At 33.8% G+C, this 21,601-nt stretch overlaps 3 protein-coding genes across 3 annotated transcripts; 2 read left to right on the top strand and 1 right to left on the bottom strand.

Moving 5' to 3' along the window:
• Positions 1-8,145: 8,145 nt before the first annotated feature.
• LOC146905442 (uncharacterized protein At1g28695-like) lies at positions 8,146-12,201 on the top strand. Its single transcript, XM_085727594.1, has 3 exons — positions 8,146-8,292; positions 11,053-11,424; positions 11,725-12,201. Exons 1-3 carry the CDS (start codon positions 8,164-8,166, stop codon positions 12,199-12,201), a joined length of 978 nt encoding a protein of 325 aa, XP_085583720.1. The 5' UTR covers positions 8,146-8,163.
• Positions 12,202-13,561: 1,360 nt separating this feature from the next.
• On the top strand, positions 13,562-17,686 carry LOC146905441 (uncharacterized protein At1g28695-like). The gene is made up of 3 exons (XM_085723412.1): positions 13,562-13,690; positions 16,402-16,773; positions 16,949-17,686. The coding sequence occupies exons 1-3, from the start codon at positions 13,562-13,564 to the stop codon at positions 17,441-17,443; spliced, it is 996 nt and encodes a 331-aa protein (XP_085579538.1). The 3' UTR covers positions 17,444-17,686.
• A 1,013-nt stretch (positions 17,687-18,699) lies between these two features.
• Positions 18,700-21,075, bottom strand: GHS1 (Ribosomal protein S21 family protein). The gene is made up of 2 exons (XM_085723413.1): positions 20,590-21,075; positions 18,700-19,014 (listed from the first exon to the last, which is right to left on the bottom strand). Exons 1-2 carry the CDS (start codon positions 21,042-21,044, stop codon positions 18,885-18,887), a joined length of 585 nt encoding a protein of 194 aa, XP_085579539.1. The 5' UTR covers positions 21,045-21,075; the 3' UTR covers positions 18,700-18,884.
• Positions 21,076-21,601: the final 526 nt, after the last annotated feature.

Raw genomic sequence — 21,601 nt, 5'->3', positions numbered from 1 at the left:
AAAATAATAATAATCCTTAATTATACTTACATCCAACCACTCATGAATTGTGGGCTAGGCTTATCTAATGGTGATATAAGACTATTACTTTTCCCATCCTGTGCCCTTCTCACGCGTCCTGAAAAAATGACTAAATTACCCTCCGGAATACATATTCTGGAATATTAACTTCCGGTCCGGATTACATATTCCGGACTCATTCGAAGTATAAAAGGGCGTTCACCCCCCATTTTTACAGTTTCACTTTTCACTCCCTCTCTCTCTCTCTCTCTCTCTCTCTCTCTCTCTCTCTCTCTCTCTCTCTCTCTCCCTCTCTCTCTCTCTCTCTCTCCCTCTCTCCGTTTAATCCCAAAATCCGAACTACAAAAATCAAACCAAAATCGGTGAAATCTTGCTCAAACGGACCGCATTTGAATCCCTGACAAACATCACATGGAAGGTTAGTTCAATTTCTGTATGTATGCAAGTAATTTGTTCAGATTTTTTTTCCTATGAACTGAAGCAATCCGGAATTCGTTTTCCGGACTGTATTGTTACATTCCGGAAAATAAATTCCGAAAACACCCAGTATTGGTTTTGGTCGTCTGTTTTGTACTGCTCTGTGCTGATTGTGTTATGTGCATGTCACAGAAGGTTCAACCTCTAATACTCGGCGCGTAAGGGAGGCAGGGCATGCTTCCCATAAGAAGGAGCGTCTCCGACGGCTGCAGGAGGAATGTGGTGTTCCTCCGAGGCATGGGGGTGCTAGAGGACGTCGTGCTGTTGTCGAGCCTGATGTTGAGCATCAGCCGGAGCTGCAACAATATATGGACATGGAGCAGGAGCAGCCTGATGTGGAATTGCAGCATATGGAGGAGCAGGAGCTTGAGGAGGAGCTGCAAGCTATGGAGGAGGAAATGGAAGATGTCGAGCCACAACGAAGGCGAAAGAAGAAGGTGGTGGACACTGAGCCACTAGATGACTATCCCGGTAGCCCACACGAGACTGGCCTGCTGTGGAGGTACCATGTGCACGTGGCCAGGAAGGCGGCTGATGGCGAAGTATTTATTAGTGTTAAACTCACTTACTTTATATCTGAAATTGCCTGTTTATGTACTGTTAAATCTACATGTTTATTTACTGTAATTTTTGTTTGTGAAGCCATGAGTTTAAACTCACTTTATTAATTTTAATTATTTGCAGTGGCGTCCAAAATTAAAATGCATCAACAATGTAAAGAAGATAGATGTGATGCATGATAATGACACCAAACCTATCATGGCTGCACGGTGGTGGAAACACAAATTACATGATACCGACCTTGGTTGGCTTCAGGATACCAGCTACAGCCTGCTTGACCATGGTCTGATTTGTGCCTTTGTGGGGAGGTGGCACGAGGAGACTTCCAGCTTCCACCTTCCTATTGGGGAGATGACAGTCACACTTGATGATATGGCCTGTTTGCTGCATCTCCCCATTGACAGCATGCTCATGTCCCATAGGTCCTTATCACGGGATGAGGCGGTGGAATGGATGGAGTTGTACTTGGGGTCAGATCCAGGTGATGCTCTTATTGAGGTCGACAAGACCAAAGGTGCACATTGTCGATTTAGCTACTTGAAGAGGATCTTCAAGGAGCGTTTGAAGGAGCAGAAGGATTTGGATAGCGAGTAAGGTGTGACTCCGGAGGTGGAGAGGTTGCGGGACCAGGCTGTCCGCATATATTTGCTGTACTTGGTAGGGATCACGATATTCAGTGACAAGAGTGATGTAGTATTTTTGCATCAAACAAAGTAAGCATTTATATATCGTTTCCACAGGGAGTTGCGTATATCTTAAGCATTTTCACAATATTTATCATATTAAGTGTTTGGGTATAAATTGTTTGTTTGTGTAAAACTATTTTCCTATTCGACACAAAAGTAAAACGAGAAGAGATAAGGCTATTTCACTTGGGGTTAGAGATATCAACCAAGCGTAACAACTGCAATCTCTCGATCGATTAACGGATTCTAGCTTTTTAAACGATATTATCACAATCACTCGACAATATCATTCGTGTCCAAATGATATCGTTATTTCTAAGGGATTGTTTAAACATCGATTTCCCAAACATTTAAACGATCACAAAGTCGGTTGGATAGTTTAATCAACGATTTCCCAACCGATTAAATTACCCAAAAGCATTAAGTTCTAGATTAAAAGTGATTATCAAATATTAACATCCATGTCTAGAGTGATAACTTAAGGTAGATTGTTATTTTATTTCTAGATTCAAAAGTACGTGTCCATATCATTTTAAATCTCAATAAAATATTAAAAGCAAGAATAACAACAATATTGAATAAATTGCTAGAATCATGTATTAAAAGATCTAAAGATTACATAATAGCTTGTTTGAGTACCTCAAAACCTCAAGAGTAAATGTAGGCTACATATGTCAATGATAGCCTTGCAAAGGATGAAGAAGAGATGAAGATTCAATGACAAGATCCATGATGTCTCAAAAAATCTTGGCTTGAATCTACTCCGAACTACCTTGCTTTGTGTTTCTCTTTCTAGAAATGCCCTAAGCTCTCTCTAAAATGCAGAAAAGATGAATAAAATAGTAAGTGAATGAGAAGAGAGAGAGGAAAAACCTATTTAAATGGGCTGAATTCGTGAAATCTCGCTTAAGTGAGATGGATCTCGCTCAAGCGAACTTCCTGAAAATCCCACTCTGGCCATTGAAGTCATGCCACGTGGACCTTATCCCCTGAAGATGTTGAATCTCGCGTAAGCGAGCTGGAAGCGAGCTGGGAGCGAGTCCATGAAGTTGCTTTCTGTAGTAATCTCGCGTAAGCGAGATGAACTCGCTTAAGCGAGCTGGCTTCAGACGTTGAACCTTTGCTTGCGCGAACTGGAAGCGAGATGCTAGTTGCTCCCTGGAACTTTCTCGCTTACGTGAAGTAATCTCGCTTAAGCGAGTTCTTCTTGGCTTCAGACTTTGAACCTTTGCTTGCGCGAACTGGAAGCGAGATGCTAGTTGCTCCCTAGAACTTTTTCGCTTAAGCGAAGTAATCTCGCTTAAGCGAGTTCTCCTTGGCTTAGAAAGTTGATTCTTGGTCCTTGCTTATCATTTCCTGCACAAGTTTGAGTAGAGTGAGGCTTGTAAAGCATAAATGGTGAATTTTACAACAATTGATTGCTTTTCCTTAGATAACTTGCATAACAAGTCACTAAAATGCCTATTTTAACACATGAAAGATCTTACTTTTGAACACTTATCAAAGAGCCAGTGGGCTGTGGATGTTATGTACCTGAAGTACTTTAGAGACCTTGAGATTGTTTCTGGTTTTTCATGGGGAGCTGCGGCACTAGCTCACTTGTATAAGGAGCTCAACAATGCTGCACGTTGGAACACCAGTCAGGTGGCAGGATACCAGACTTTGTTGCAGGTATAAATTAAAAACTATGTTTTATTTTTTAAAATTTAAGTGTATATGGTTTGTATATATAAACTCGTGTTGTCTTTGGTACAGGCTTGGGTGTTTCACCACTTCCCAGGTATAGGAAGCAAGGATGTCTACGAAGGATATTTAGAGAATCAGTACCCACGCACGATGTGCTTTTTACCACTGTCTGGTTTAGGTACATTAGACAACTACAGAACCCATCTGGATGCGCTGGATTTGATGAGGGTTGTCATGGCCCCATATGGAGCGCACTGTCAGGCAAGTCTGTTTCAGCAGGTCAGCCTTGACTCTAGATGGCTGAGATGCGGAGACCGCATGGTGAAATATCTGCCGGAGAGGGTGCTTCGTCAGTTTGGGTGGGTTCATACCATACCGAGACATCCCCTTGAGAGTGCACCTACTGGTGTTAATTTGGCGAAGATCACAAACCGCTTTTGGCATGCACTTGATTATTGATGAGTCATAGATAGTCTATTTTATTGCTTTATTTAGTTTAGTTTTATTTAAGATTTGATTTTATTTTATTGCATTTTATTTCCTTTTAGAATATTTTACTTTAAATTGTCTTTTATTTTATTTCAGGAAAGAATATATGGTGGAAGGTGTCTTGGAGCAAAAGAAAGAGGACTGGAGCAAATACAGTACAAGAATGCGAAGATACGAGACAAAAATATGTCTCTACCAAGTCAGAAGCTTGGCACGGCCCGTGCCAACATATGGCTCGGCCGTGCCACCCTCCAGGACCACTTTTGCTGCTTTTCTTCAAGCCCAAGTTACTCTGTTGCAGCTTTACTGTTTTGCCCTTATAGTAGCTTAGTTTCTAAGTCAATTGTAAAGCTATAAATAGAGTAGCACTCCATCATAAACATTCATCTTTTGTTCTTGGAATAAAAGTTCACTTTTATATTATTGCTCTTTTATTTTACTGTTTTTCTCTCTTCTTCCCCCATGTCTACGATGAACATGAGTGAGTAGACTTCTTCGTCTTGGGATTGTTGGGGAGTCTAATGACTCAATCCTAAACAAAACAAGCCTAAACCCTAATTTCTATGTAACCCTAATTTCTAATCTAGATTCACCGTCTTAACGTGGATTAACAATTATCAAACTGTGGAAGCGAAAGCAGAGGGTTTGATAATTGTTAATCCATCATCCCAAACATCAATTCATAAAGCGAGAGCGGAGTCTTGATGTTGGAACAAGTGAATCTAGACAATAATTGCAAAACAGTGAAATAGTCTTTGCAATTATTGAGACAAAGAGTAGTTTCAATCCTCTATGCGTCTTCTAGTAATCATGTCAGCGAAATAGGCTTGGTTGCTAGAAGTAAACTCTCACCGGACTTTCATCGGAAAGGTGAGGGGCTAAGGGAAACCGGTCTTTAGAAATTAGAGTGTAAACCATGAAATTAGATGTTTAAGTCTTGTCTAGTGAAGGGTTTGTTATTATGACGAGCCAATAATCCCAAGGCATCTTTATTATTATTGTTATTTACTTTCAGCAATCAACCCCCTATTTTATAATCTTTCTTCTCTTCTAATCATTCTCTAAAGGCTAATTGAATTCACAACTCCCTAGCGGAACGATACTCTTTACTACTACTATTACTTCGATAGACCGTGCACTTGCGGTTTGACCCTATCAATTATGCGCTGACACCTCAGATATTGGGAGAGACTGTAGTTCATTATGTGGAGGCAGTAGATGGATACATCGAGTGGTTTTACTGGGTGTCTCATCCACGCATGATTCTTCCAGACATGCCAGTACCGATGCCGGGGCCACCAGAGCGTGAGGTCCTTGATGCGCGAGCTGCTCAGGAGGATGGAGACCTTGCGTACTTACAGCTTAGCAGAAGGATGAGCCGCATCAGAGACCACATCTATGATGTGATGAGAAGTGGTCTCGTGCCGAAAGGGAATGAGGAATGACAGCATTTGGAGGATGCGTTAAAAGAGGTGCATGATGGGAAAGTTTACCGTCGTCGGGGAGCTACTGAGGGTGGCAGGGGTGGTGGCAGAGGTGTTGGGGGTGTAGTTATTAGGGGTTGATTGTATTTTATTTAATATTAATGTTTGAATATTTTGGATAATTATGTTATGTACCATTTGGATAATTATGTTTTATTAAAGTTTGAAAAATTATATTGTGTTGTTAATTTTGATGTTATAATTATGTTAATTTTGATGAAAATTTTCACCCTTCCCCACTAAACTCTGTTGTTATTACTGGCTCCCAAGTCCACACGCCTCGTGATTCACGCCATGCGCATGATACTCAATCTCCACCACTCATCGTGATCGGCCCCCCACACACACCTTCATCACCATTCAATTTTCCCGAGATCTGCGCATCAACATCTGACCCCTTTCCCTCTCCCACCTGTACCGCTGAGGAATTGCCACGTAATTCTCAGAACCTTGAGGACAAGGTTCTCTCCAAAGGATGGAGCAATGATAGCTCGGGTCAACCCAAGCCCAAGCGTATTACCCGAGTCCCTAAGAAGCTGGAAGATTATGTCCTCGTTCTGGATGGAGCAACTAAGTGAAAGTGCTGGATCTTTTTAATGTCTTTTTTATATTTTCCTCCAAGGGCTATAAGCCCAGGCCCAATAGTTGTAAGCACTAGCTGCAACCCTAGCTGTAAATAGTTGTAGCTATGCCTCTGAGAGGATCATGAATAAACCTATGCAGTTTTTTATGTTTCATCTTCTTTTGTTTTCCTTAGTTTATTGTAGCCAGAGTATTTTAAGTCTATCAACTCACCTTACAAGCTGTTTATTAAGGATGAGTAAGGTCCAATATCAAAATCTAACACCACGGGTTTAATGAAATGCATCAGCAAGCAATTTGAATAAGCATCTTATATAAGGGATGTTGTAATCACGTTTCACAACTAATGAAATCAATAGTTTACAACAACAGTAATTCCTTAAAAAAAATAGTTTACAACAATAATCTCTTTCTCTCTTCTCCTCAAATTCTCTGAATTTCATAAACAACTTGTTAAGAAAAAAAGTGAATGTTGCGCCATCACATATCATTGTAATAATATAAATTGATTTTTAAAAATATCATCGATGATTCTGTCAAAAAACAAAATGTTGTCAATGTTAATGATTCTGTCAAAAAACAAAATGTTGTCAATGTTAATGATTATTTGTAGGATTTTTCTAACATGTGCAATGTTTCACAGCTTAAGAAGCAGTAAAATGTCTTGTTTAATTCACATAAATTTGTCATTTAATTAGTCTCTCGCCGAAAATGATTTTTTTTTATTCTCTCCTATTGACTATTCTAGAGAGAGATTAATGCAACGTTTCAAGTTCGATCTCACTATCTCTAAGAAAACAAACAAAATAAAATGCCATTTATGCCCCTCTCTTAGAAACCACCGTCCACCACTTTCATATGCAATGGAATTCTGCTCTTTACCCAACAAAAATTGCTCGCTCCAAACTAAAAAGACTAAAATGCCCCTGCATGAGTTAACTCACGCACGCAGGGGCATTATGGGAAATTTAGTTGGGAGCGAGCAGTTTCAGTTGGGTAAAGAGCATAATTCTAAGTAGTGGTTCTCATGTCCTTGAGTTTCTCAACTACCTTGACCAGTTTGGTAAAACCAAAGTTCACAACCACCCTTGTCGTTTACTTGTTTCCGTAGCCATGCAACACCTGCAGTTTCATCTCACGTTCAGCTTCAGTATCAGTATCCTTAAATTCCATTTCAGCCAAAACTTGCTCAGCATCATTGTCGTATTCAATTCAAGCTAAAGCTAGAATTATGTTTTTATATTTTGGGTCAGATTTGAGCGTCAATGCAATTCTAAGATTAATTTTTGTATTTCATGTGTTTTGACTCCGATTCACTATAAATGCCATAATTTTGGCTTCAGTTATCCAATTTAGCCGTGTGAATATGCGTTGGAAAGATAATGAATAGAGCTACAACTTTGATGTTGAACACAAATATCCTAGTACAGTTGTGCTTATGGCAAAAAATGCAAATATCTGAAGCATAAAAGCTGACTGTGGGTCTTTGAGTCACTTATTCAAGGTAAAAGAAACATTTTTTTTAGGGAAAGGTAAAAGAAACATATAAGACTAATGGAAAACAACTGCTATTTATCTAGAGAGTTTCACTACTCATACGTGTGATTTTAAAAATAATTACATGATTAAAGCCGAACTTTTTTCTTGTCCGATAAGTGTAGCGCTTAATTAGTAGATGTCATATACATTATGTGCACGGACAGAGGGTTCGATCTCTGAATTTTCAACTTTTCCACACTTGAAGTGTGTGAATCTCGCCACTAGACTATTTGATTAAAAAAAATAGTCAAATATTTTTATTCATGTTATAATTGATTGACATTGTAAATTTCTTTACACTAAAAGTATATATAAATTAAATCCAAAGTTTGTATTTTTATTAAAAATTAGATTTAATTCATAAATTCGTAAAGAAATAATTTTTTATGTCATTTATTGAATTTGAAACAAAAGGTTTTCATTCATTAGTAAAAAAAATAAAAATTTATTCAACCTGCTTTTCAAAGTCGAATTTTGGACATAAATATATAATTTGTCTATTTCTGCTTTAATAAAATCTCATTGATATGTACAAGACTCTTTTTTTTCTCAACACATTGAGCTCTTTTTCCATAGTACTTATACACAAGACCTAACTATTCAAGTAAAAGCCTAAGGACCCTTAATTATTCTTTGCAATGAGAAGAATGAGACTTTTGGGATTGGGAAACGGTGTCTATGTTTTTCCTCTCACAGCTTTCTTGATCATGCTGATGTGCTTCCTTCGAAATCACAACTCTGGACCAATTAAAATGGGTGAAATGAAGGTAATTTTGCTCAAGCCTATATGAATTTTTTTTTTTTTTTTTTTTTTGAGGAAGCCTATATGAATTTTATTCAAAAGTTTGTGGATATTCATATTTATTTGATTTTTGTTAATTTGCTTCAATGATGCATACATACATGTGCCATAGTTTTTATTTTTATCATTTTAAGATTTTAAGCATGATTTGAATACCATATGTTGGTTTGAATGGAATCGGACTGAAATATTTTAATTATAAGGTTATAAATTTGAGTATTTTTAGGGATTATAAATTTGAATTTGTGATTGAAAGAAAAAGGTTTTTCAGGTAGGTTTTTCAACAAAAATTAGTTATTGATTGGGCTCGTAAATAGTTAACTAAGAGAGCTAATAACATTAACTCATCAAGTGAAATGCACGTAGCTTCAACAACTTTAGGTGAAATCCATTTTTAAAATACCGACGTCCACGTGTAGAAAAATAGTTTAAAAGTGAGTGTCATTAACATTATTCATAGAATCATATTCATAAATTATACTCAACCATAAAAATATACTTCACACATTACATGGTAACGAAAAAAGGGTATGGTGTTTGAATATAATTCTTGTCTTTGAAGGACTAAAAGTCGTGAAAATTTTAGAGTAACTAAAACAAAAAATTAATATTAATTATAAGGACCAAAAACATATTTAACTCTATAATAAAATATTCATAAATAAATGAAATTTTAAATTGCAGTTTACTGTTGCACTTTTTTTAATCAATATAGAGCTGTAAACGTGTGTGTAAATAATAAATTTGATTTCCTTTAAGTGGGCTAATCAAAGTGCATGGCTAGATTTCTTTATTTTTTTTAAGGAGCATGGCTTGAATTCTTATTCTTATTGGAATAAAATTTATTATAAAGTCGTGCATTTTGACCAGAAAAAAGTTATTAACAAAAGGAACAAAGTAACTTGTAAAAAAAAAGGAACAAAATTTAAATTTTTTTTTTTTTGAAAGAAAGGTAAAACAATGATGACATTCAAAATAACTATATTTCAATATAAAAAAAAATGATAACATTCTAAAGAGAAAAGGTAAAAAAGGAACAAAGTACAAATAATAATAATAATAATAATAATAATAATAATAATAATAATAATAATAATAATAATAATAATAATAATAATAATAATAATAATAATAATAATAATAATAATAATAATAATAATAATCATGATGATGATGATGATGATGATGATGATGATGATATATAATAATAATCCGTCAATTTTATTTTTTTAATAATAACGAAGTCAAAATTATTTTTTTAATAATAATGAAGTCAAAACGGTTGTTTACCAATGGTTCATTTTATGTGAATTTACTAAAAATACTAGCTACTATTGGAGGTTAATAAATGTTTGTTGTATGTAATTTTTCTATTTATTGCTAGGGTAGTGGTATGGACCAAGTAGTAGAGGTGGCAAAAATGAGTTATGTATGATGAATTGATCCATCCAACCCAGCGTTTTAGAAGTTTTTTTTCCCACCCACACCCTTTCACAAGCTTCTATTCTGTTGAGATATTAAAATTTAGACGTACTCTTCAGATCATATTTATAAGTAACTTTTCAATTTTTAGATTTATCAAATAACTGATGTATTTGGATTATATGTAGTCTTGATACATTATTTTTTATTTTTTTGAAATATGATACATTAGTTATTAATGAATCTAAAAAAACAAAAGTTACTTATAAATATGATCAAAGGGAGTATAAAAAAGTTGTGAAACTGACCTTTCAACCCTTCAACTAAAATTCTGTAAAAATAAAAATAAAAAAAACTTCAACTAATCTTGACCCATCCGGTGACCAAAAAGTAGATGGGTAAATGTTTCTTATATGTACAATGTATCCATAATGGTTTAACATCACTAATTTTTTTATAGAATTTGTTGGATATATAAAATGAGTTATTTTCTTCCAACTGATTTTTTCCACGTACAAGAATCATGTTCAAACATCTAAATGTTTGTATATAGTGTTTAAATCACTTATCACTAGCACTAACCACTAGGGTCGGCTTAGAGAGGGTGCAACCAGGCCTCACAAATTTTGAGTTTTTTTTAAAACATTTGAACAATATAAATATAAATATGAAACCTTGATAAAATTGACAAGATCTTCATTGTTGACTAGCGGTCTTCTCCATTTTTGTATGTTGTGAGGTTGCATGTTCATCTTCCAATATAAATATAAATCTTGTCATGATGATGTTAATAATGTATGAATGTTAGATTACTATGTGCCCAATTTCTTATGTGTTACCAATATTAGTTAGAAAGATGACTATTTCTTATATTATTAATGTTATTTACGATTTAAATAGAGGATGATTCTTTTTAAATGTTTTGCATTTTTCATTTAGATGCCTATTATTATTATTATTATTAGAGCAGAGTCTCCAATTTTGATCGTATTTAAAGCATTTTTAAGACTTGAAAGACACATAATAGGTAAATGTTAAAGAACTTATTATAGAAATAAATGTAACAAAAGTCGTGCATTCAACTTTTTAAAAGTTAAAATATATGTTTTGGAAATGCAAAATTGCTCTTTTAACTTCCTTAACATGTGCCCCTAGGGCACACGTTCACACGACCCTTATATAAACATGTCATAAAGCTAGTAAATACCGATTCCTTGCATAATAATTTAAATGAGAGTAAACATTAGTACTAATTATTTTGAGATGCTGCATAGTTAACTTCTCTTCTTTTCTTTCCTATCAGTATGCTTCAGAAAAACAAGAATTGATTCAAGTGCTGAGGAGAGCAACCATGCCAGACAGAACAATTGTTCTAACCATGGTAGATGAATCACATGCAAGGCCAGGATCTTTGCTTGAAGTTTTACTACAAAGCTTCAAATCTGGCCAAGATACTCAAAGATTTCTGAATCACTTGGTTATCATAACCATGGACCCCCAAGCTTTTGAGTACTGCAAGTTGTTGCATCCCAATTGCATCCATCCCTCCACTTTTGAACCTTATTTTTCCACCAAAAGAAAATCTATCACAAGCCCAGATCACAGTGTATTCAGTTGGAGAAGAAATAATGTTTTGATTGATGTGATGGAATTGGGCTACCACATAATTTTTACGGTATGGATTCTAATAAGTTTTAATCGAATAAGCAATCATTTTGGTCCCAAAATTTGTACGGCGTTAACATTTTTTAAATTACAAACACATTTTTCAAATGTGTCTTTCGTTAGTACTTTAAACTACATTGACCAATGTAATACACATTCAATAACTAAACTAAATAACGAAAGACACATTTAGATATGATTTTCTAATTTGTATTCATTCAAAAACTATTTTGACGAGGCTTCAAACATTTATGGGATCAGAATGACCATTTACTCGATGAAATTGCATGTGACTTTTGCTTTGCTGCAGGATACAGATGTATTGTGGCTTAGAAATCCATTGGAGAACTTCGATCTCTTGTATGAACTAAGTATTTCATGCAATTTCTCAAGTGAGGGACAAAGAGCACATTTCATGCAAGAAGGAGGAATCTTCTTCATGAAAGCAAATGATGAAGCCTTGGAATTCATGAAGCATTGGAGATTGAACAAGTTTTTGTATACAAGTTCAAATGTTGAAGAATCATTGTGTGCAACTGTTTCAAAAAATCAAGATATAGCTGAGTCATATGGCTTCTTTGTTAATCAAATGGATACAAATCGCTTTGGTGGATTTTGTAAGGTAAATAATGATATGTTTGAAACAGCTTATACCATCCATGCTAACTGCTGTAAAGATCTCAGAAGCAAAGTTCATGACATGAGGATTGTTCTACAAGATTGGATCCGCTTTAGAAATGCAACAGAAAAAGTGGCTTTGAGGTGGCCACAGAAGTGCATAGGATGAAGATTTCTCTTTTAAGTTCATGTTTTTGTGAAAAATGCTAAGCATATATATATGGTTTGGTACTTTGTTATAGGATAGAAAATATTATAGTTGGTATAATAATTCTTCTTGACAATTTTTTCTTTAATAATTTTAGTTTAGAAGTATATTTTTTGCATTTAGATTTTAGAAGTAATGAAATCTCCCACCTAATCAATCTAGTCTCTAGAGGACCATGAACAAATCAGTTAAACTTAGACCAATGGCTGGCTAAAACCATGAACAAAAACAAGTTGCTTCCTAAATTTTTCATTTTTTTACTAAATATCTAAAACCATACTTTCATGTATATGCCTTTCTGTATGCTTAGGACCCGTTTGGATTGACTTAGTTTTGAGCTTTTGAAAAATAACTTATGTAAATAAATAAACTATTATAATAATTCATAAATTCTCACTAATGAAAATTGTATCTCCACAAACTGTTTTTTTTTTTTTTTTAAACTAATTTGACATGCTTATAAATAGTACATAACAACTTATTTATTTGTATAAACTATTTGGCATAAGCTCAAAAATAAATAAATTCAAACGGGCTCTTATTCTCAAATGGAGCCAACTTATGAAAACACAAAAAACTATTATCTTTCGAAGATTTGTATGTAAAGTAACAGTTAATGACTTAATTTAATTTGATTGACACCATAAACAATCTTTTCGTGTACATGAAGGAAAAAAAATGGGACTAATTACGTGTATATGAATTGAATCTAAATATTTTTTTCAACATTTTTAAATTTAATTCATAAACATTTTTACTCCCTACTCCTACTCCGAATCTAAATATTTTTTCTAACATTTTTAAATTTAATTCATAAACATTTCTACTCCCTGCTCCTGCTCCTTCTTCCTCTGGTCTCAACTATAAACAAATGTTTACTTGTTAAGTTCGTTGAATGATTTATGTGGTTTATAATTGAAAACTTATAAATAATTTATTCAATAAATCTATAAAGTGAAAAATTGCTTATAATTGAAAAGGGAATAGTCTTTATTTGGGACAAAATAAATCCTTGTATAGAATTTTGACGTTGTCGATATTTTTCTTATGTCACTTAATGAATTTGAAATAATCTGTTTCCATTTTTTTTCCTATTTAAAATTGATACAATCTGCTTTTCTAGTCAATCCCTACTATGGACATAAATACATAATTTGTCTCTTTCTGCTTTTATAAGATAAAGATTGGATTGATTCTAGCTTTAATGTAAATGACTCATTTTTCTCTAACACTTTGACCTCTTTTTGAATAGCACTTAAACACAAAACTTAACTTTTCAAGGGAGGCCCCGAATTATTATTATTATTATTTGCAATTTGCAATGAGAAGGATGAAACCTTTGGGATTGAGAAACTTTGCATATGTTCTTCCTCTCACTGCTTTCTTGATTGTGTTGATGTGCTTCCTTCGGTTACACTATCATGGACCAGTTAAAAGGGCTGAAACGAAGGTAATTCTACTCAAGCTTAGATCATTTTTACGTAAAATTTTAAGGGTTCCTTTTCATTTGATTTCTGTTGATTAGCATCAGTGTCAGTCCTGTGTGTATTAAAGCAACCATATTTTTTTTTTTTTTTTATTATTTGAAAATTCTAAGTATGATTTGAATATCATATGTTTTTACTTGAGATGTTTAATAATACAATTATGTTGGTTTGAATGGAATTGGACTGAAATATTTTAAACAAGGTTACGAATTTGAGTTTTGTGATTGAAAAATGAAATGATTTTCCTAAAGATTGTCAAGGAGGTGCTTCAACAATAATTAGTCACTAAATAAGCCAGTATATAATTCATGAGTTGTGATAATAACACTCACTCTCTTAACACGTTTTTTTTTCCCTCACATCCACTACTTTCTCATTGGATGAATTGCATATGAGTTTCACCATTTTTATGTGAGACTCATTTTTAAAATGGTGGAACGCAACAACATACACTCTATCTTATGAGTGTTCACCTATCACTACTCATATTCATACATGATATTGTAACAAAAATCGGTTAGGTGTTTTAATCTAGCTCTTGTCTATAAATAAAACGTTGTGTAGGTGTTTGAATATGATAATGATACTTTACTTTATTAGTTATATCGCAGGTCTAGTGCAAATAGTTGTTTGATTCCAACGATAAAAAAAAATATTTATGGTAAAAAAAAATTATGGATTATAATAAAATATTCATAAATTGGTAGAATTTTTAATTGCAGCTTACATAATTATTTTTCATCAATATAAAGCTTTAAAAGTATATATATATATATATATATATATATATATATATATATATATATATATATATATATATATATATATATATATATATATATATATATATATATATGGGGTTTGCTAGAACACACCCACTTTTTTATGTGGGAGTGTTTTAGCAAAGCTACACCTTTGGGTGTAATTAACCACTTTTTAGTTATTTACTTGCTAAAACACTCCCACATAAAAACTAGTGGGTGTGTTCTAGCAAATGCCTATAGGATTTGCTAGAACACACCCACTTGTTATTGTTAGAAGGTGTGTTATAGCAACATACACCTTAGGGTGTATTTAACCACTTTTTAGTTATTTACTTGCTAAAACACTCCCACATAAAAACTAGTGGGTGTGTTCTAGCAAACCCCTATATATATATCATGGATTTTATTTCTTTAAGTGTGTTGGCCAATGTACATGGGCTAGTATCCTGACTAAAGGGGGCCAACCCAAGATCAAAAGGAGGATATGTACGACAAAGTCATTTTGACCAAACAAAAAAGTTTTAGACTATTATTTTTTTTACCATATAAAATAAATTTTTCGCACGTTCTATTTAGATTTTAAAATTCAAAATATTTTAAACTGTTTTTAAGGTTTTTATAGGATGTTTATGCCGTTTGAATTTTATGCGCGAGAAATAAATATGGTGGGATTCTAATATATACCTTATCATGAAACAAAAAAAAAAATCGTGTATAAATACGTATTGGATTGGATTTTTGTAAAAAAAAAAATAGTACTGGATAGGATTTTGCTAAAAAAAAAGTAATGGATAAGATTGCACAATCAATCAAAACCAAAATGGTAATGGCATTCGAAAAAAGAAAATGTAAAAAAGGAACAAATCTTAAATAATAACAAATTAATAATAATGAAGTAAAAAATGATGAAGTAAAAAATGGTAGTTTACCAGAAAATACTAGCTAGTAATGGCTGTTGATAAATTATTTGTTGGCATTCTTTCAAAAAAAAATTATTTGTTTGTATATATTTCTAGGGTGGTATATACTAAAAAGCGGTGGCAAAATGAATTAAGTATGAAGTTGATCCCTTTAATCCAATATTTTTGCAAAATAAGTTTAAATTTTCAACCATTCAACTAATCTTGACTCATACTTTGACCAAAAAGTGCACACATGAAATGTCTCTTTTTTAAGGGTTAATATGTGTTTACCCCCTGTAATATAGGCCATTTCCGGTTTTACCCCCTGTAAAATATTTTTTTTGGATTTCGTCCTCGTAATTTGAAGATTTTTGGTTTTGGACCTTCATGAGTTTTGACAGTACAAAATCAAAGATATGGCAGGGGGTAAACCGAAATTTGCTCAAATGAACAGGGGGGTAAACCAAATTTTTTTCAAATTACAAGAGGGGTAAACCTAAATTTGCTCAAATTACAGGGGGTGAAATATTCAATGAAGGTCTAAAACCAAAATATTTTCAAATTTCAAGGATGAAATTCAAAAAAAATATTTTACAGGGGGGAAAACCGGAAATGACCTATATTACAGGGGGTAAACACATATTAACCCGTTTTTTAATCATCTTATATGGTTTAACTAACAACACTAATTTTTGTTGGAAAACTTGTTGGATGTATAAAATGAGTTATCTTCTTTCGAATACAAGAATCATGTTCAAATACCTAATTGTTTATTTAAGATGTTCGAGTCACTTATCACTTGAAATAACCACACGTCTGATAAGATTTAAATTTCAAGTTCCTAGTTTAAAGTTGTATTTAAAGCATTTTTTAAACACAAAAGACACATGATTATGTAAACTTGTCATAAGGCTAGTAAATACCGTTTCCACTCATAATGAATGATGTAACTCTTGCTAATTTTTTTTGAGATACTCCCCAGTTAACTTCTTTTCTTTTTCCTATCAGCATCCTTCAGAAAAACAAGAACTGATTCAAGTGCTGAGGAAAGCAACCATGTCAGACAGAACAATTATCCTAACCATGGTAGATGAATCATATGCAAGACCTGGATCAATGCTTGATGTTTTACTACAAAGCTTCAAATCTGGCCAAGATACTCAAAGATTTCTGAATCACTTAGTTATCATAACTATGGACCCCCAAGCTTTTGAATATTGCAGGTTGTTGCATCCCCATTGCATCCATCCCTCCACTTTTGAACCTTATTTTTCCACCAAAAGACAATCTATCACTAGCCCAGATCACAGTTTATTCAGTTGGAGGAGAAATAATGTTTTGATAGATGTCATTGAATTGGGTTACAACATAATTTTCACGGTATGGATTCTAATAAGTTTTAATCAAATAAACAATTATTTTGGCCTCAAGTTTGTAAGGCGTTGTCACTTTCAAAATTACATTTAAGGATCATAATGACTATTTAGTTGTTTGAATCAGAAGAAAATAGTTTATAAATCAACTTGAACCGCATGCGACATTTGTTTTGCTGCAGGATACAGATGTACTTTGGCTTAGAAGTCCACTGGAGAACTTTGATCCTTCGTATGAACTAAGTATTTCATGCAATTTCTCAAGTGATGGAGAAAGAGCATATTCCATGCAAGAAGGGGGGATCTTCTTCATGAAAGCAAATGAAGCATCCTTGGAATTCTTAAAGCACTGGAAATTGAGCAAGTTTTTGTATCTAAGATCAAATGCTGAAGAATCCTTGTGCACAACTATAACGCAAAATGTAGACATAGCTGAGGCGTACGGCGTTCGTGTTCATCACATAGATACAAATCAGTTTGGCGGATTCTGTCAGATAAATAATGATATGTTTGAAACAGTTTATACCATCCATGCTAACTGTTGTGATGATCTCACAAGCAAAGTTCACGACATGACGATTGTTCTAGATGATTGGATTCGCTTTAGAAAACGTGTAAAAAATGACAATGCAACAGAAAAAATGACTTTGAGGTGGCCACAGAAGTGCACAGGATGAAGATATACATAGAAGAACAAACATCTCTCGAGTTTTGACAGAGAATTCATGTTAAGAAAAACAGCTTGCAGATTTCTCTTTAGCTGTACAAGAAGATTTGACTTTTAGTTCAACTCAGTAAAATGTAAACCATGCTTTGGTGAAAAATGCTAAGCATGTGGTTTGATACTTTGTAATAGGATAGCTGGGAAAAGGAAATATTATATTTGGTATACTAAGTTTAAATAATTTTTAGTCTGGAACACTATTATTAGCATTTAGATATTAGAAGTAATGAAATCTCCCACCCAATCAATCTAGTCACAAGAGTTTAGACTTGAGGCTTTTTCAGAACAAACTGACGAGCTTACTTCCAATTTTTCAGCACAGCTACAAATCAGTTAAACTTAAGACAATGACTCAAACATGAACAAAGAAATTTGCTTCCTAATTCTTAATCCATAGCTTCAGTATTTTTTTTTACTACATGTCTAAAACTATAGTTTCTTACCATGTTCCTTCTTTTTCAGACACTTAATCCTAGCAGGAACACCCGGTCTATCACTTGTATCATTCAGTCTAGTTTTAAATTCCAATCTAATGAGGTCAAGGATTTCAGTAATGACAAAGGAGAAGACAAAGTTTCCATTAATTAGTATCGAATGATGTATGATAGAGAATGCATCTTCAGCACAAAAGGTTGAAAAAGCCAAACATGAAAAAAGACCATATATATGAAAAAGTCTGAAAAACAGTTGCAAGGTTTAATCAACACAACAATAAACAGCATTTACATTTAACAGTGTCGCCTGATGGGAAATACTCCCAAGTCCAAACAAAAGAAGAAACTAAAACCAGTGTCGTGAAAAGGCGGAATGATAGGGCTTGTTTTTGGACAACTGCTTTAGGCAAATTATGAAGGGATGCCGTCCGTGACAACACTATAGGCCACAATGGCATGATTGATTATATGGCGGTTTTTTGGTCTTTTGCCATATTCCGTCATCCGCCATCAATAACGTGGCTGTTTTTTTTGGTCTTTTCGGACAACTGCAGATTGTATGAACAAGCTATCCTCTCTCATTTGGGGATCCTCTATACAACAAGAATATTTCATCATCCTATGAAGACTCATTTTCTATTATCACATAAATTATCCTTGATATATAACTAGTACATGATCGGTAAATTCAACATCATAGGGGTTTTAACTTGATGCAAGAGGGGAGGAATAAAAAAACTGCCGTAAGACTCCAGAGAATCGAGGGCAGATCAAATTTTCAATGCACAAATAAACATATTGTATTAATATAAATATCTTTCTCAAATGAAATGTATGTTGAAAAATACAATAATTAAGTCTAAGGAATTGATTTTAGTTTCACATTATAGAACCTACATGCATACAAAGCCTCTCACAGTAAAATGTGAAAAATCATACATAATGTGGGGAATTGTGCAGTTAAAAATTTAGTACATCCTCTTCAGGTAGATCCCAGTTATCATCATCCTCTTCCTTCTTGGGTTTTGGATCATCTTGCCTGTAGTTGTTGTACTGTCCTCTTGGTGACTTCCCCCCTCCCATAGGGCGCCTGAAAATGATGCAAGACACACAGGTATTAAATTATCCATGTCAAACGACGAGAAAGGGGGGACATGTCCATGTCATGACACCCCAACTGGAGGTTTTAAATAAAGGTCCGCGACTGCAAGCTGAGCCGTGATAAATCAGTTTTCCGTGTTGCCAAAACTGCAACAAAACTGCAATTGATGCCACATTGATGGCATTTGACCGTGATTGCTCACAATATCAAGAATCATGATGAAACTGTTACTACAACCGCTGTTTAAACCTCTGATCCAAACCTATATTTAATAACCCCAACAAAATAAATTAAGCTACAATATGTACTAAAAATTAAAATGAAGAAAATTAAAAACTCTCTTCATGTCGTATATTTGGTCCCCTGGAACTACCTTCACAGTAGTTCTTGCTGTCTATCTGACCAAAAGAACACATTCACATGCAAAGCAATGTCTCAAAGTTGATGTTTCAACTTATGGTGGTAAAACTTTCATAGAATCATAACAATACCATTATCAAGGTATTACAGATGCATTTGGAAGAGCGTTTAGAGCTTATTTGGATTTATTTAAACTACCCAGTCATAAATCAAAACACTAGAAGATTCTCCTACTTCCATTTTACCTACAAACATGAGAACGATGAACCATCTTTCTCTACAACCATTTACCTAACATGATAGTGTGACACAGGTAGCAGATACACGTGAGTCGATTTTTGACAAGCACATGTGGAAAACATACGCCAGGAAAGGTTGATTCCTGAAATTGATATCAACTACCTCCCAAGATTACTAAATGTTATTTGAATAACAGTTTAGAACACCTAAATCTGACAACTTCATAAACGGTTAACACAATTCACACTCATGGTTAGTGATGTGTTGGACTTGGTTAATAGATACATCTACAAAACCCCATTATCCATGAATTTGATTATAATTAACCACAATTCTCATGTGTTCAAATCTACCTGCAGTTGGATCACTTGAAATCGTGTTTAATAATGTTCAAATTCGTGGTTATTGAAGTTCAGTCAAAGATTAATGAGCCATCCAATCTAATCTAGATATTTGTGGTGTCAATTAACCTAATACTAGCCCAAGAATACTCGAATGAAATGGTAAAAAATCTCTTTCCGTTTAACCACAGGTCTTAGGTTCAAATTTAGTTCCGAGAATGCATCAATGTTAAATCTCTCGAGTTAGAGTTTTGTCACCCATTACAGTCATATCTAGCTCGAGGGATTATTAGCGTATGCAGTTGCAACCAGAGATACCCGGTCCACACAAAAAATTAAATGAAGCACGGACACTCTTCAAATAAGTCGTGACCCGGTGTCGAACACATGTCGTGTCCGACACCGACACAATACGGGCACATATAATTACACTGAATTATATGATTTTCTTAAATTATTAACGGTGTTGGCATGTCAGTGTCGTGTCGTGTCCGGTGTCTGTGCTTCATAACCAATACTAAAACCAAACACTCAATTCTTCTTCGTGCACAGATTATCCAAAACAGTTAACAAAAACAAAAACAAAAGCAAAAAAAAACATGAAATTCACATAATAACATACCTAGGAAACCTGTTCCTACGATTACGCTTAGCAGCATCACGAACTCTCCTTTTCTTCTCATCCTGTGTATTCTCAAAAAACCTTCTTCTCTTACACTCTTGAATAATACCAGCTCTCATAACCTCTCTACGAAACCTATTAAGCAACCTCTCTTCAGGCTCATCATCTTCAACAATAACTTGAACATTATATGGTGATGCTAAGAACATTGAGTTTGATGTTGAGAAACTTGAAGACATATCTTGTGGTGGTTGTGGTGAAGAAGATGATGAAGATGATGATGTGATTGATGAAGAAGAGGTTTCATTGCGGCTTAGAACAAGTGGTATGAACTTGTTATTGCGGTTTTGGTGAGATGGGAATGGAGAGAGAAGTTGAGAGGGTGGTGGTTGTGGTGATTTTGTTCGTGGTGAAGGGAATGAGAAGAAGTTGGAGAAGGAAGTTGAGAGAGCCATTGATGATGGTGGTGAAAATAATGATAAGATTGTGGAACTTTTATTTAGATTTTATTTTATCATAATAGTTATGATAGGATAAAAAATAAATAAAAATAATATTAATGTTGTATTTTGTTTTTGGGCTGTATAAATTGATGAGTTTGTGAGTTTCTATACTTTATACACCTCCAATGACCAAACCAATTTTTCAGTCTTAATTATAACTTGATCGTATCTGTTTGAATTTTTCAGTCTTATTCAACCACACAAGTTTCAAAATAATTTTATTATTTTTGGTTTTCTTAACAAATTTTTGTGGGTATTTGTTTGAATTTACTTTTTTTTTATAGAATTATTTATCATCTATTTATCGTTAATTTATAAAAAAATATATATGGATTTGTCTAACATGTGTAATATTTTAATGTTAAAGTAACTAAAAGTAGTAACTTTTCATTGAAAAACATTGATTTATTAAAAAGTTATACATTTAATATAAAATACACAAGTTCTAAGACAAACTTACTATTTTAAATTTCTTAACATCTGCAAATTTGTACATGAAGGATGACAAA

The sequence above is a fragment of the Medicago sativa genome, chromosome 7 (assembly GCF_051527215.1).
Source record: "Medicago sativa cultivar Bolivia chromosome 7, Bolivia_mono, whole genome shotgun sequence".
NCBI lineage: Eukaryota > Viridiplantae > Streptophyta > Magnoliopsida > Fabales > Fabaceae > Medicago > Medicago sativa.
The sequence above is the reverse complement of the archived record's forward strand: the minus strand, read 5'-3'. Positions and strand labels throughout refer to the sequence as shown.

Bases quoted from the DNA above. Each gene is read 5' to 3' on its own strand.
- LOC146905442 (XM_085727594.1), top strand. From the start codon at position 8,164: ATGAGAAGAATGAGACTTTTGGGATTGGGAAACGGTGTCTATGTTTTT. The intron at 8,293-11,052 runs GTAATTTTGCTC...CTTTCCTATCAG, and splicing joins TTAAAATGGGTGAAATGAAG to TATGCTTCAGAAAAACAAGA. The intron at 11,425-11,724 runs GTATGGATTCTA...GCTTTGCTGCAG, and splicing joins GCTACCACATAATTTTTACG to GATACAGATGTATTGTGGCT.
- LOC146905441 (XM_085723412.1), top strand. From the start codon at position 13,562: ATGAGAAGGATGAAACCTTTGGGATTGAGAAACTTTGCATATGTTCTT. The intron at 13,691-16,401 runs GTAATTCTACTC...TTTTCCTATCAG, and splicing joins TTAAAAGGGCTGAAACGAAG to CATCCTTCAGAAAAACAAGA. The intron at 16,774-16,948 runs GTATGGATTCTA...GTTTTGCTGCAG, and splicing joins GTTACAACATAATTTTCACG to GATACAGATGTACTTTGGCT.
- GHS1 (XM_085723413.1), bottom strand. From the start codon at position 21,044: ATGGCTCTCTCAACTTCCTTCTCCAACTTCTTCTCATTCCCTTCACCA. The intron at 19,015-20,589 runs GTATGTTATTAT...CATCATTTTCAG, and splicing joins CGTAGGAACAGGTTTCCTAG to GCGCCCTATGGGAGGGGGGA.